The 16,927-nt window shown below is 35.5% G+C and overlaps 1 protein-coding gene across 13 annotated transcripts in view; it reads right to left on the bottom strand.

The window, feature by feature from the left end:
* The window catches only part of ssp3 (SCAPER domain-containing protein short spindle 3), a 168,446-nt gene that overhangs the window by 100,987 nt on the left and 50,532 nt on the right, over positions 1-16,927 (bottom strand). For all 13 annotated transcript variants that reach the window (XR_013026326.1, XM_076494406.1, XM_076494403.1 and 10 more), the window contains 2 exons: positions 6,892-7,178; positions 4,362-4,462 (listed from right to left, as the gene is read on the bottom strand). Coding sequence is in view for 12 of the 13 variants with exons in the window: in XM_076494406.1 (XP_076350521.1) it covers positions 4,362-4,462; positions 6,892-7,178 (388 nt within the window). In the remaining variant the exon portion in view is untranslated. The remainder of the gene's footprint in view (positions 1-4,361; positions 4,463-6,891; positions 7,179-16,927) is intronic.

Raw genomic sequence — 16,927 nt, 5'->3', positions numbered from 1 at the left:
TAAGTTTAAGAAAATAATGAACTACAAGAAACTGAACAGATTTAACTTAACATGTTCAAAATATTTATCTGTCCATTCCAGACATTACTCAAATGTCAACTTACACTACACTTAAAATTTGAAGAAAGTACATAAATATATGAACATGTGTGTATGGATGGATTGTGTGTATTTATATCAATTATGAAAATAAAATAAATTATGTGTGTTTTTATTGTGTTTTTTTATAGCAAAGCCACATCGGGCCACCTGCTGAGCCCACCGAGGGGAATTGAATCCCTGATTTTAGCATTGTAAATCCGTAGACTTACAGCTGTACTAGCAGAAGGCAAAAATAAGTTACGAAATAACATCCAGTAACTGTTACTATCCAATGTATAACAATGTACAAAATAAGATTCAAAATATACCAAGTATAAAAGTTACAACCATCCTATACTGAAATATATTTATTTTACGTAATTATTCTTGTTCAGTGTTGCCCTTTAGACTCAGAATTATTTTTTTGTTATGCATGCCACAAGTCTTTTATTTACTCTCTGCTGAAATTCACTGATTACAATGAACTTCTCATGCAAATCATCATGCAACAGCCCTCACCAAATAAGTGTGTGACATACTCTCTTGATCACATAACTCCCTCTATTCAGTTCTCCAGAACTGTCACTGAGGTTTGGTGAAGGTACAAGCATCAGGTTTTAGTGGGGAGGAAAGATAGAAAGTGTGAATGGAAGTAAGTACCTATTGCCTATTAGAAATATATTTTCAGTAAAGAAAAATTACAACTTTGATGCAGTACACCACCTATTCTCGCATACGTAACAAGAATCCCATATTGAATAAGAGGGACCAGTGTGAAGGAAAGAAGCATCCTTCAAAAGGATCCAAAGAACACTTCCTAAGATGAGATAGATTCTAAAACATGATATGGAAGACTGCATTACTTCTGAACCAGGTATACACTTCACCCTTTGTAAAAGTATGTCATACATATGTATGGAAAAATTAAGGAGCACTTAAACTAGACAGTGATCCAAACCATGCAATATGTATGAAATTCTTATCCCAGGAAATATAAAAGTGGGTAGAGTTAAAAGGCTATGCCTTAGCTGTGGAGTGGATAAGCATGATGGACAGTACATAGCAAGTCATCTACATTCAAAACCAATGCTGCTGAGTTCTGACAATTACACAGGGGTAGGATGAGGATCGTACCTCTGGTTATTCAACAATAATCCAAAACTTGGTCACTGGATACTGACATTCATGTGGGAAAAGAGGATCATACTGATGTTAACTGCAATCGAAAACTCAACCACCAAGTGGGGAGTAAAAAAGATTCTTGTACTATCTTCACCTCAAATTCATTAGACAAAAGAGAATCTATATACCCCCCTTTATATTTTAAAATATTTTTCACAACCCATTTTGAACATGTGGTCAGCTTCCGGTCAGTTACCTCTTTGTTTGTGAACCTGACGATGACCGAAGAAGGTCGAAACGTTGTTCGCTCTTCTATGTAAAATATTTTCTCAACCCAAATGAGCTCTTTTTGCATATAAATTTCTAAACAAGTGGGTTTCTCGACATCACTGAAACTCTGTGAGAATTATCAGCTCATTGTGCTTGTCTGCTTTTTACAGTGTTACATTGCATAGTGTCTGATTTTTATAGTGTTACATTGCATAGTGTCTTGTAAACAGTTTTGGCAGAGCAGTGGTTCATTGCTTTATGTTTGGCTAGTTTCTACTTTAGCTGTTAACAGTAAAAAACATAAACAGATGTGACACAATTAGAACTAATTTGGAAATTTGTGGCCAATACTAAAAATGATGTAACACGACTATTCATTTTTTTATGGTGGTTTGGGTAATTTAACTAAGGGTATAGAGTTAGGGTGAAGAAAATAACAAATAAAATATGAAGTTTAATGGAAAAAAAAGCTTGATATTTATTTAGGTGGTTCTAGAGATTAAAGAAATGATATTTGATAATTTTCAGATGAAGTATGAAGCAGTCAACAATGACTATATTCACAGACAAATTTTTAGGGAAAATACTTTTTCAAATTCCTAATTTTTTGTCTATAAAAACTTGCAATGTTTACTAAAACCTTAAAAAAATCTCATGAATATACACAAAGCATGTTAAAGTTATAGTATGGAAACACTTATGGTCAATTCAGGGTCATGTGAACATAATCCACCAAGGCAGTAGAAAATGGGGTTGGGGTTATTAATGCTGATATTTATTAACAGGCCTCTGTCAGTGAAGAATGGTGAATGCATGGTCAACGTACCATTTAAAATGAAGAGTTTTAAATGAAAAGGAATATTTTTACAACCACTGTTTATCATGATAACTCAATAACAGATTAGCTATAGTGATATAATATGTGATTCAATACTACCTTCATCAATTTGATCATAAATTACAAAGTCATTAGAGAAAATACGAGGTCTCATACTACAATGGTCACAGCTTATAAAAAAACAATTATTTGAATTAAGATATTTAAATGTAAATTACAAGTAAGGAACCATTGTTTAATTACAGACAAACTCCAGGTGATAAATTATTTATTCAACAGTTTTGCTTTTTCAAGTGCTAACAGGATAAAATGGCATATAACTCAAAAAATGCTTGCAAGAAATGTAGACAAGAGTAAAGTAATTTGAAATGCATATGTATTTATCAAACTGTTTTCTTGAAGCGAAATGTTTTTCATAACAACTACTTTTAGCCTGATGTAAGACTACAACCAAAACTAGTAGAACTTAAAATCATTTACTTGCAAAACATTTTTAGGATAATAAATTTTATTAACTTTCACTTGTCGTTTTAGTTTTAAAAAATATATTTATACAAAAATATCACAATTAGAAAATCAACGTATCATTTTAATTTAAAAGCATATAAAACCACAATATAAAAACAGCTTTACTGTTTTTTTTACTTAAAAACTATGTAAATATAATAAAAGTTGCAGGAGAAGGAGATTTGCAGAAGCTGCTAAATCAATTAATTAAAAGCACTAATAACTGATTAAATTTTATTAATTACTTAATACAATGTTCCTCACAGTACCTGCACATACAAAGGTTGGTGATAAGAGCAACATGGAACTACACCTTTATATCCTCAGTAAATTTAAGCTTGTAACAGTATACACATATTTACAATTAAATTTTATTTTCTCTATTGCCCTTCTAACCATGTCTAACTACTATCTACACCATTACAAGTTGTAAATCACTGCAGGAATATTATGTTACTAAATTACATTACCCCCCAATCTACTTGCATGTTAGTTTTGTGAAACACATTTGTTATATTATTTATTTTACACAAACTAATCTTCAATAACATAAAAAGATATCTATATTTTCACAGCAGCTTTTATATTAATAAAGAAGAAACATTACAAACAATAAGTACTTACCTAATCTTTTTTATTTTTTGTACTTTGGCAGTAATGCATTAAATCATTTTTATTTATTTAAATAATGTGCCAAAAAATGTAAACTAATAGCATTCAAAGAGACAACTTCTCTTAACTCTCAAAACTTTGGTATCTTTATAACTATGCAACAAGAGCCATAATAGACTGATCCAAAACTAGTCATTTACTTTCTTACAGGAAAAAAGTCTATAATCTGAATTAAATTAACTATTAAAAACACAAGATTATACAACACATCATTTGATAGATGAAAACCTTGACCTTTTATTGGTTATAGGTAATGTATAGTTAAATATATGACAGAACTATCAACAAATCCTGGAAAGTAAGATGTGATAAGTGTGTGTGTGGCAGGGGGGGAGAGAGAGTGATTTTCTGTTTCATACCACTGTAACCAAACAAAAGTGAAGGTTACAACGATTTTGTAGTGAGCAATTTATGTTTAATTTCATATATTTTGAAGGGGTGGTGAATAAAATAGTGAAGACAAGATACTTAAAAAAAATTCGGGACTACTTTCAATACTGCCTTTTAGAATTAAGAATTTTAAACTTGTATTAAAATATGGACTATTAGCTAAGCTTTATTCTGCACTCATAAACAAAACAAAGATTAATAAAATTTGAGTGCATGACACTAAAACATTGTGTAATATGCAGTAAATGATACCCAGGGGAAAAAGGTTAAATTAGCCAAACACAATACCTTTGTTTGGTCAAGCTGAGTTCGAGCAGCCCTTAGAAACCTGAGATTGTTACAACTGCCAAACTGAATTTAAAACAATAAATAATCTTCCAACTGTAAGAGGTAAAATATTGATAGGATGTACATAGTTAACTTTAGCATTGGAAATCAAAATTACTGGGAAAAAAATGTGTTTTTCAAAAATAACACATACCTGTTAGGTGGGGGTGTATTTTCAAAATCTTTACTAAGGTTCAGCCACTGTATTAGTGCTTGGAAGTCTTTAATGTAGGTTTCTAACATCATGATAGCTTCCTAAAATAAAACAAAATAAACTGATAAATATAAACAGCCACAGAAATGTTATTGTGAATAACACATTATCACATTATGAGAAAGAGAACTTAATCGTGTATGCTCTCTACATGTACTAATTAAGAAAAGATACAACTAAAATGTTGTAGGCAGGATAAAATAGTATTTTTTTAATTTAATAAATTACACTGCTGAAAGCCATTATACATAAATTTTATATGAAAAAGTGATGAATAAACTCTTTAAACCTGAAAAGAGAATTCTCACCATTTTAATATTTTCCAAGATATCTCCAGACAGAAAGACCATTTATTCTTGCACACCTCCCTGTAAGATTTTAATGCCACTAGCCAGGAGCTAACATTCACATAAATTCACATTTAATGTGTAATGAACTGGTACAGAATGACATTATCATGTGACAATAGCCTCCCATTAGTAGGATGGTGACAAAACAACCATATGCAATTACTCTTCCCATATAATTGCACACCACAATAACTTCATTCCTAGATGATGCAATTAAACAGTTGAACAGGAACTATAAAAAATGGGTAAGAATGTGTGAAGAGGTAAATATCTATTGGAAATACATTTTTAGATCAGTAAAATGTTAGCTTCCAAGAACATTTCTTACTTCCACGTATAGACTTGCTAAAATACTACAATGAATTTGTAAAGGAGCTGGTGCAAAATTTTAAATCCAGACAAGCTCCCTTCAGCCATAAAGCATTCAAAGGCAAAGTCCAAGATGTATAACACTCAGTGCCATGGGCTCCATGGAGGCACATTGATGAGAGACCACATTTTGTATCAACCAGTGTATACTCTTCATTTAGGATGAAATGAGAGAAAGGCAAAAGACCAATAAGTGTTATAAGAATAGGCAGAAAGTGATCATCACCAATGGAGCATCTGCACACAAGCAGTCAGTGAACCAATATATGTATAATAATTAAGGTGCAATCAGACTACATAGTGTGTACTCCCCTAGTCTCTGTTGGAAAGTAAGTTGGTGGTGACATTATCTATGTAATTGAGTAACACTTCACACACTTAATGTGCAATCTCCTGCAGCCAGAGTCTTTCCACTGTACTGTGGTAAGCCCAACTTATGGTGGAAGGATTTGACTTGGAAAGACCCATAAAAATAAACAAGTCACCTTAAGACCACCAGCTAGAAAGATCTTTTATTGGAAAAGGTCCAAAGGGTGACTGTATAACTATACTTGTAAAATAAGCAGGTGCAAGCAAAACAAATTGAGCACTCTCTCCCCTGGTGCCAGCTTTTTCCACGATAAGCCAAGGAATTGGTACAATCTAAATTGGACACTTGAGTAAAGTTGTACACTGCAAGAATACCTCTAATGTTTTGCATAACAACTTCAGCTCTCAATGAAAGTCAGGGCAGATTGTTTGAGCTCTTTTTGTTGCCTCTGGCCTGATGAAGATTTTGGAAGATAAGCATCCCTGGAGTTACCTGGTAGGATGCTGAGTGAGAGAAGAGATAGAAAAAGAATGAAAAATCACACTTATCCATCTCAAAGATGATGGGCCAGTTGAAGAATGATGAACAGAAGGAGATGAAAATCTGCAGGAGACAAAACAGACAAATGGAAATAATTAGCAATAAACATATAAAGAGTCATCCACAAGCTTGTCTGAAGAATCTCATCCAGGTGGGTCAGCGAAGATGGAAGTCAAGAGAGTGAATCCAGTTGCAAATTTGATGTAATGAAATGCAAAATAGCCTGTACCAGCTGGAGGTATTGATGGACCTATTAAGTAAGAGCAGAAGAAGGGAGGTCCCTGTAAAAAATTGGGGTCCTAGGTAGGAACATCAAACTAGATAAGTAACACCAAATAGCCGAAACAGGACATAGGAGCTGAGCCAGGTCTGAACTATCGTAAATATGAGAAACGGAAGAGATAAGGAGAGAAAGTACATTTTTTAATTTTAAAATCAAAATTACTTAGCATGTAACACAGTCAACATTCAAAAAGAAAAAAACATTGTAAGAAAAATATTACATAAAAAAATCTAAAAACATAATAAAGAAACTGATATTTTGCATTTGAAAACATTATGATTTTAACTGGTAATCTGGAGAGATAAGAAAGGCTGAACATTTAGAGATGAAAGCAGGGAATCCCATAAAACATTTTTTCTCCCACTTTTTTTGGTAAAATTATAATTAATATGCTAATGAATAACAGATGTTGAAATTAAATTAATGTTCATTAACAATTTAAATATGAGAGTTTATTGCAATTCTGAGGAGAAGACTGCCAAAAATTATTAAAAAATTATAGTAAACCTCAAATGTATAATGTTAATTTCAAATTTAATTATTGGAGAAACACTCAGACCTATAATAAACCTCTAAAACTTTCTGAAAATTATATAATAATACAGTGATATCTCACACCTTGCTTTCCAATATGCTTTCATCCATCTCACAGGTCTGATAGATCTCATCAACAGCACGACTCAGGTTATCAAACAAGAATGCCCAGTACCTCGCTCTCAAGTCCTTTTGAGGATTTCTTCCCGCTGAAGCTGATCTAGCACGACTTCCAAGCTTTGAAGATTCACACGAACCCCTCTTTCTTGAATGGCATGAACCACCCAATCTGACATCATCATTACTATACTGAGGTTTAGGAGAAGCAGACTGCGGCCGGGGAGAAACTGGAGGCTTTGTGCAAAGTTTTCCTTAGAATAAAAATACATAACAAAGACAGAAGATTGGCACAGACTCAGGTTTCTCAAGTTACTTAACAAGTCACAACTGTTAAGATTATTGCCAGTAATGTTGTCTCTGTGAAATACATGTATCCTAACCATTTGCTCCTCAGAAACCTAACTCTATTAGTTTCTCCCTTTTTCACACATTCCAGTTTAACCGAGCACTTGCCAAACAAACATATTTACTGACATTTTACCCTTAAAGCTTAGTTTAAAAAAGACTGTCTGTTTAAGTAATCATGAACAACAATAAATAGTATTAATGCATTTCAGGGCAGCTGGTATGAGTATTAACACTTACAAGTAAAGCAGACAACAATGTTTTGACCTTTTAGGTCATCTTCAAACTATTAGGTTGAGGAATAATTCGTGAGTGTTTTTAAATAATTTCATTCAAGCATTACATGCAAGACTATACAATACTTCAATGCATGAACACATTACACCCAAAACATTTATTATGATACTTTATTTCATGTAATACTTAGGTATATAGTACGCATTATTTTAAACGAAATTGCAAGAAATTAAATGCGAAAAGCAGATGGTGTCGAAAATGCTCAATTTTGTCCACTTGACATTCCATTTAATGAGCTGAAAATGAAAGTAAGAATTAAAGACATATGAAAATCAAACACACCATCTATTAGAGCAAAAAATTATCTACCAAATGACATGAAATATTTTGCGAAAGTGTTTCATTTATGAATATATTTTGTTAACTTAAAAAAACGCTCACGAATTATTCCTCAACCCAATAAAAAGGTTAAAATGTTGATCTCTGCTTTATTAGGAAGTGTTAATACCCTTACCAGTCGTCCACAGAATAAATAATACTGACTACACAAAACTGATGTTAGTCTCTAAACAACTAAATCTCACCCAATCTTCTCTCAGGATTAAACTGAATTTAAAACAGGTACTTACCTCTGAAATGCTGATAGCCTTCTCTACTAGATTTCCTTCTGTGCTGTCAACAACTGTATTACTTAAAATTCACTTGAAAACCCTTCAAACAATGAAGAGCATGCATCATCAGTTTACCCCTTCCCACCATAATTCAAGTTTCTTAAGTGCAGCTGTGATGGAAAAGCCAACTTACTCAGTTGTGGGAGAAGACGGGTGGGGATAAGAAGAATATAAGGGAAGTAAATAAAACAAATATTACTTGCTGACTGTCTCAAAACAAATAACTCCCAAAAATATGTGACAATGAACTCCTGCTTGCATGATTTTTGTGAACAGAGACAAGTGAAAGAAAGAAACACATTTTAGATCTGCTGCCAATGTGGTAACAGTGGATGGGTAACCTAGGTACAGTTTGATGGGTTAAGGTGTCAAGAGAACATAAGAATGACAAGGTAATAGGAAGTATGTCAGCAAACTCTATAAAACTAAAGAAGGCTGCACTTGAAATTTGTTTGTTCCAGAAATTTTCATTCTTTGCCCATTTCAGACAAAAGTTTATCACAGTAGCACTGCTTGCTGGTTGTGCAGTTTTGGTTTTAAATGTTATATTAGGAGCATTATCTTTTCCTTAGTGTTCATTTGTCTTTTGCCAAGTCTATTATTTTAAACGTGTCAATGTTGGGTTTCTCATTACAGACATTGCTTAGATGTTTGCAAGTTTCAGAGGTGTTGGAAGGGTTATTTTACACAAACTCCTAAATTCTGATATGCAAGTTCTAAAATGATGAATATGTACATAAACGTTTATTTTTGTATCATCACAAGAACAGGCAAGCATCCTGCAAATGGATACCCATATGAATGTGAAACTCACCAAGGACACTAGACAAAGGTGTAGAATGTCTCTTACAGGTAGCAACAAATGCAGGAAGTTTACATCAGAATTTATAATGAGCAATGTAAATGGTGTGACTGTCCACAAGAAAATCGGAATTATTAAGAGAAAGTAGAGCTTATGTAAGTTTTCCTAACAAATGCTCTACACTGCATCAAGGCCATTAAATGGTTTGAATGACATGGATGTTAATTAACAGAATGAGCAGCTCAACAATGAAAAGCAATTAGTATTTCAGAAATAAGACTACTAATTTGAATAATATCTTTTTTGACTGAATTAAATGTACTTTTCAATCTTAGTATTGTACATAATTTACTTTCTCAAAAACGTCATTGTAATTCTCCAATTAAAGTTTTTAATAAGTCTTTTGTATGTCTATTACCTTACATGACTATAAATATAAAATATTTATGTACAAAAATATTTTATAATATTCTGTACTTATTTTACAATCAACACTCAGAGAATCCCAAAATAACTAACAATGCTATTGAGATTAAAATATTCTCCCTTTGTATCAATTTAAAAGTATGGTATTTATGAAAAGCATAAAACAAATAGTCATAATTAAATTATTAAAGTTGAGTTTCTTGTGTGGAAACAGCAAATTCATATGGCTTGAAAAAAACCAAACAAACAAAATAAAAAAAACTGAGGTGCTTTTTATTGACACAGTAATAAAAGTGCTTGAAGACATAAAATACCTGAAAGAGCTAGAAAGAAAAGAAAATTACTTAATTACAAACATATGTATCATTCACTTCTGATCTAGTTGAAACAGCTTTTCAAAATAAATTATCACAAGCAAGCTTTGCACTGATTGAATAATACTGTGTAAGTTTAAGAAAATAATGAACTACAAGAAACTGAACAGATTTAACTTAACATGTTCAAAATATTTATCTGTCCATTCCAGACATTACTCAAATGTCAACTTACACTACACTTAAAATTTGAAGAAAGTACATAAATATATGAACATGTGTGTATGGATGGATTGTGTGTATTTATATCAATTATGAAAATAAAATAAATTATGTGTGTTTTTATTGTGTTTTTTTATAGCAAAGCCACATCGGGCCACCTGCTGAGCCCACCGAGGGGAATTGAATCCCTGATTTTAGCATTGTAAATCCGTAGACTTACAGCTGTACTAGCAGAAGGCAAAATAAGTTACTAAATAACATCCAGTAACTGTTACTATCCAATGTATAACAATGTACAAAATAAGATTCAAAATATACCAAGTATAAAAGTTACAACCATCCTATACTGAAATATATTTATTTTACGTAATTATTCTTGTTCAGTGTTGCCCTTTAGACTCAGAATTATTTTTTTGTTATGCATGCCACAAGTCTTTTATTTACTCTCTGCTGAAATTCACTGATTACAATGAACTTCTCATGCAAATCATCATGCAACAGCCCTCACCAAATAAGTGTGTGACATACTCTCTTGATCACATAACTCCCTCTATTCAGTTCTCCAGAACTGTCACTGAGGTTTGGTGAAGGTACAAGCATCAGGTTTTAGTGGGGAGGAAAGATAGAAAGTGTGAATGGAAGTAAGTACCTATTGCCTATTAGAAATATATTTTCAGTAAAGAAAAATTACAACTTTGATGCAGTACACCACCTATTCTCGCATACGTAACAAGAATCCCATATTGAATAAGAGGGACCAGTGTGAAGGAAAGAAGCATCCTTCAAAAGGATCCAAAGAACACTTCCTAAGATGAGATAGATTCTAAAACATGATATGGAAGACTGCATTACTTCTGAACCAGGTATACACTTCACCCTTTGTAAAAGTATGTCATACATATGTATGGAAAAATTAAGGAGCACTTAAACTAGACAGTGATCCAAACCATGCAATATGTATGAAATTCTTATCCCAGGAAATATAAAAGTGGGTAGAGTTAAAAGGCTATGCCTTAGCTGTGGAGTGGATAAGCATGATGGACAGTACATAGCAAGTCATCTACATTCAAAACCAATGCTGCTGAGTTTTGACATTTACACAGGGGTAGGATGAGGATCGTACCTCTGGTTATTCAACAATAATCCAAAACTTGGTCACTGGATACTGACATTCATGTGGGAATGGAAAAGAGGATCATAATGATGTTAACTGCAATCGAAAACTCAACCAACAAGTGGGGAGTAAAAAAGATTCTTGTACTATCTTCACCTCAAATTCATTAGACAAAAGAGAATCTAATATATAAAACTTGTCGATCAATTTGGGAGCCTAGAATCTGTTATTGAAAGAAATATCTGCATAACATAAACTATCTCCCTCAAAATTAAAATTGACTCTAGCCACCCGAGATATAACATCTTCAGAACAACAAGCATCAAGGGATAGCAAAAGGGGAGAAACTGTATTAATCTGCAAGAATATCTACCATGACCCACAACACTGATGAAGTAACAATAGTCTAAATAAGGAGGAATATAGACATGTGTAAGAATTTATATTGATTGGTTCAGCTCTAAATCTAAAACCCAGCCACCAGGAACCAATATCTACATAAAGATATGATGAGAGATACCAAAGGAAGGAGTGAGCTGCAATTTTCATGGCTCATTCCAATGACACACGGTAGAGAACATTTCATCATCTACACCTACAGAACATCACCACCATACTCTTAAAAGAATGGCTTAGTTTATATATGATTTCTCATTATCTCACTCAGGAGTGAACAAACCAAACATAGGGTTGCAACTGACAAGTTATCCATTTATGCAAATAAACATTTCTGATGTTCATCTTGATCGTCCATAAACCTGGAGAATTAAGCCCATTTGAGAGTAAGAAATGACTTGGAAGTGAAAAGTGATAAGGAATCTTAAACTATACTAGAAAAGGGGAAAGAAACCACGATGGAGGGTTCAGCAGAGTAACAGCACCTGAGACTGTGCAATGGATGACCATGAGACCCTATTTGTAATAGCACACCATATCAATTTATTCAATACAAAGCATGGGAGGGATGGGCAGCTACCCCCTTCTACTTTATCCGTGCAGTCCATGGATGAGTATGGGCTAGGCAGGCAAACTTATGGTTGGTTGGTTGATTTAGTGTTTTATGGCACAAAGCAGATAAGCTATCTGTGCCAAAGGTCCGGAAAAAAGTAAAAATAAATTAAATGTAGTAAAATACATGAAAGGAAATGAAGGTAAAACAAAACAGCATTGAAAAACAGAAAAAGCATAAAACCAATGTTGACACCTAGTTTACAATGTTAAGAGAGAAAGCAGAGTAAGAGAAGTTGTAAAGGACTTTCTCTAGCATAATGGTAATGATCATAACCTGCCAGGAAGACTAACAGGTAAGTACAAGAACCACTATCAGTCACCTGAAGTTGGCCTTTCCAGTCCTGGTTCTTGGTTATGTGTCATAACAGCCATTATCAAAAGGTAAAGTAATAAAAAGTTTTAAAAGACATGAAGCAAAATCATAATAATAATTAGCCAAATGTCTAGTAAAAAAGTAACAGTAAAGTAAATGTAGTAAAATTCATAAAAGGAAATGAAGGTAAAAACAAAACAGCAATTAAAAACATAAATTGCATAAAACCAATGTTGACATCCAGTCTGCAAAGTTGTAAAGGACTTTCTGTAGCATAATGGTAATGATCATAACCCACCAGAAAGACTAACAGGTAAGTACAAGAACCACCATTAGTCCCCTAAAGTTTGCCTTTCCAGTCCTGGTTCTGGGTTATGTGTCATTATGGCCAGTACCAAAAAGTAAAGTAATAAAAGTGTTAAAAGACATGCAGCAAAATTGTAATAACAACTTGCCAGGATGACTAACGGGTAGTTCAAACAGCAGCGTTAGTCACCTGAAGTTGGCCTTTCCAGTCCTGGTGTTGAGTTATTTAATGTTATGGCCATTTTCCAATTTCAAATTGAACTAGAGAGATTGAGGCTCTTAAAAGGGAACCACAAGTAAAAAGGTGAAATGAATAAATATCAAACACTTAAATGACATTAAAAAGATTAATGGCCATTAAAAAAAATAAAAACTTTATCAAGGTGGACAGTGTCACCGTCACCAATAACACTGTTTAATGTTATGGACAAACCTTGGGACAGAACATGTTTAAAATAGTGCCGTCGTTGAGAGTCATAACAATGACAAGATTGTTCGAAAGATGTTCAGTAAATTAAAGACGGTACTTCCAATTGGGAGTATCTGCCTTTCTCAGATGACTTAAAGAAAGATCACATTTGGAGACTGTAATAAGTCATGGTGGGATGGGCTGACCAGTAGATTCTGCAATGTTATCCAAGGATAGACCATATTCATCCAATTGCATTTGGATGCAAAGGCCAAAAGAAGCAATGGCAGATCGTCTATTGTGAAAAATTATGGCCCCTGAGGAAGGAAAACACAACTCCAGATGGGATGCTTTGGTAAGGAACGAAATTTCAAAGAATATAGTGAAGACAGTTGAAAAAGGCGAAAATGCAGAAAAGGTTCATGAGATTCTACTTATAAGCTTTGAACTGGGGAGATGCGGAAAGCCCTAGTGTAGAGTTTAAGTCCTTGATGATGAATAGGGTCCAGCATCTTTAAGGCCGAGAGTCTGGCAGAGCCATAGACCATTGATCCATTGTCGAGTTTCCATCGAATAAGAGCACGATATATCTTTAACATAGAACATTGATCTGCTCCCCAACTTGTGGTAGAGAGGACACAGAGGATGTTCAGTGCTCTTGTGCATTTGACCCGTAGCGGCTTCAAATGTGGTATAAAGGACAGTTTAAGCACAGGTCAAATATAAGCCCCAAGAACTTGGTCTCAGGGACCACTGGCAGCGAAACTTCACCAATACGGAGTTCAGGATCAGGGTGAATACCCTGTTGGCAGCAAAAGTGCATGCAAACAGTTTTAGAGAGAGAGAAAGTAAAGCTGTTCGCCGTGGTCCACTTCAGTACACGATTGAGGGCAGTGTGTAGTTGCCACTCAATATATTTCATGTTCGAAGCCTGACACGAGATGTGAAATTCATTGACATAGAGCATGTTTGTAACATTGAGAGGGAGTTGTTCAGTGATGGCATTAACCTTTATACTGAAAAGTGTGGCACTCAAACCACAGCCCTGAGGGACCCCAAGTTCCTGTAGAAAAGAACGGGAAAGTGTCGAACCCATACGAACTTGGAATTTCCTGTCCATTAAAAATTTCTAATAAACATGGGTAAATGACCAAGTAACTCATATATATGGAGGTCTTGCAAAATGCCACACCTCCATGTTGTATCATAAGCCTTCTCAATGTCAAAGAATATTGATACAAGATGTTGTCGTATGAGAAAGGCTTCTCTGATTGATGTTTCAAGTCGAATTAGGTGGTCCGTGGTGGAGTGCTGTCATCAGAACCCACACTGGGTGGGCGAGAGGAAGTTGTTTGGTTCAAGGAACTAAACACGACAAACATTAACCATCCTCTCTAAGGTCTTACAGAGACAGATCGTCAAAGCAATTGGACGGTAGTTTGAAGGAATCTTGAGATCTTTAACAGGCTCAGAAAAAGGTAAGATAACAGCCTGGAGCCAGGCATTAGGAAAAACATTCTCCTGCCAGATCCGGTTAAAAACAATCAGAAGAATATCAAGAAAAGCAGGAGAGAGATAGCGCAGCATGTTATGGTGTGCATCATCAGGTCCAACAATTATAGTCAAAGAGACAGTCAGTTTGAAAGGAAAGAGGTGAACATTCTGCACGAGTCTTGATGGCCAAGAAAATTGAGTAACAAGTGGAAGTGCTAGATACCCGGCAAAAGCTTTCACCTAGAGAATCGGCGATGCTCTGGACATCAGCTACCTCTTGGCCATCAGAGAGTAAGATCAAGAGGGGGACAGAATTGTAGTTCCCACTGTCCTTTCAAACCCTGTCCCATATGACCTTGGAACTGGCGGCAGAAGATATGCTAGTTCGGAACTTAATCCAAGATTCCTTCTGGCTTTGACATCTTACCCACCTAGCATTTGCACGGGACCGTTGGAAAGCGATGTGGTTTGAAAGTGTGGGATATCTACGGAAAGTATCCCAGGCCCGTATTTGGGCCTTCCATGCCATGTGGCAGGCAGGATTCCACCATGGACGAGGATAACGTGGAAAACGTTTCGAGGTTTTTGGAATACACTGAGCAGCTGCTTGTATAATACAGTCAGTTACCACTGCCACACAGTCGTCTACTGATGGCTGACTGACGATGGCAGAATCAATTTCTGCAAGAGCAGTTAAAGTGGACCAGTCTGTCTGATTCAGCTTCCACCAGGGCATGCGGGTAGGGTGGCATCAATCAATCAAAAATATAGGAAAGTGATCACTGCCTAGTGGATTATTGTCAACCATCCATGAAAAATGGGAGAACAGTGAAGGGGAGCAAACTAAGAGATCAATAGTGGTAAAGGACTGACCAGGTACATGAAAATAAGTGGGAGAACCAGTACTGAAAAGAGAAAGGTTATGATCGGAGAGCATACGCTCTACATAGCAACCCCTCCTATCAATAACAGCACTTCCCCAGAAGTGATAATGTCCATTAAAGTCCCCCATGATTAGAAAGGGAGACGACAACTGTTCAATGAGAGCATCATGGTCTGATTGATCATACGCCTCTCCAGGGGACAGGTAGAGAGAACAAACAGTGATGGTATGACCCAAGGAAACATGGATGGCTACAGCCTCCAAGGGTGTGTTGAGTGACAAAGACAGGGTGGGCACATGCTAATCAACCAACAGTGCCACTCCTCCATGTACTCGTCCATCACACAGCCTGTCATTTCTGTACAGAGAAAACTGCCAAAAGGTGACTGTATCGGCAGGTTTCAGAAATGTTTCTTGTAAGGAAAGACATACAGGATGGTCGGAAGCAATCAGTGTTTTGATGTCATCCAGATTAGAACATATACCTCAACAGTTCCATTGTATCAAGGTGGCCATTTTTAATGACGGGTAGGTGAAGTGGCTGGAGAACCCTTCTGTTTATGACCACGTCTTTTCTCCTTACTGTCTTTATTCGGAGGAGATCTATCGACCTCCATAGATCCTGCCCTGGGTAGATTGGGCAGGTCTTTGTTGTTGGAAGGGGATTCCAGTGACTGAGGATGCGAATGAATGATTGTTTTTGGATCTTGGGGTGGGAGAAAAAGATGTATCTGAAGAAATGCCTGTATTTGAAACCAAAGGATGTGGATCTTGGAGTTTGTTGGAATGTATGGGAGAAACAAAGATGGGTGTAGAAGTTGATTCATCGACCTTTTTAATGATGGAGGTCAAAAGGCTTTTCATTTGTTTTGAAAACGATTCTCTTGGAGGCACAGAGAGATCTGTCTGCACTCCCACTGCAGTTGTGGAGCGAAGTGCAGCAGCATATATCCAAGATGAAGTGACAAACAGCAATTTCCGAGCCTCAGGATAACTAACGTTAAGAGTTGTTTTCAAATGCTGCTCCTCTTTTCCTTCTGATCATTTAGGGCAAGAACGAAAGTAGGACAGTTGAGAGCCATAGCAATTTTTGCAATGAGGGTCCTTTTCATACTCACAGGCATCATGGTCCTTGCCACAACAGCAAGCACACGTCAAAGAACCACAACATGATGTCTTCAAGTGACTGAAAGGCCAACACTGGAAACATCTGAGAGGGTTTGAAATGTATGGCTGTACCTTGTAATTAAGATAACCTGCCTTGATATTGGCAGATGGATGCAGTGACGAAAATGTAAAAACGAGGATATCTGTCGACAGTGTAACTCCATCTTTGCGAGTAGAGATGCGCCTCACTGCAGAAACGCCTTGAGTGGAGAAACCAGGGAGAATCTCTGACTCAGTGATGTTCTTCAAATCCTTCTCAACAATAACTTCTCGTGATGAATTCAAG

This window comes from Tachypleus tridentatus, chromosome 3 (genome assembly GCF_004210375.1).
Source record: "Tachypleus tridentatus isolate NWPU-2018 chromosome 3, ASM421037v1, whole genome shotgun sequence".
Lineage (NCBI taxonomy): Eukaryota > Metazoa > Arthropoda > Merostomata > Xiphosura > Limulidae > Tachypleus > Tachypleus tridentatus.
The sequence above is the reverse complement of the archived record's forward strand: the minus strand, read 5'-3'. Positions and strand labels throughout refer to the sequence as shown.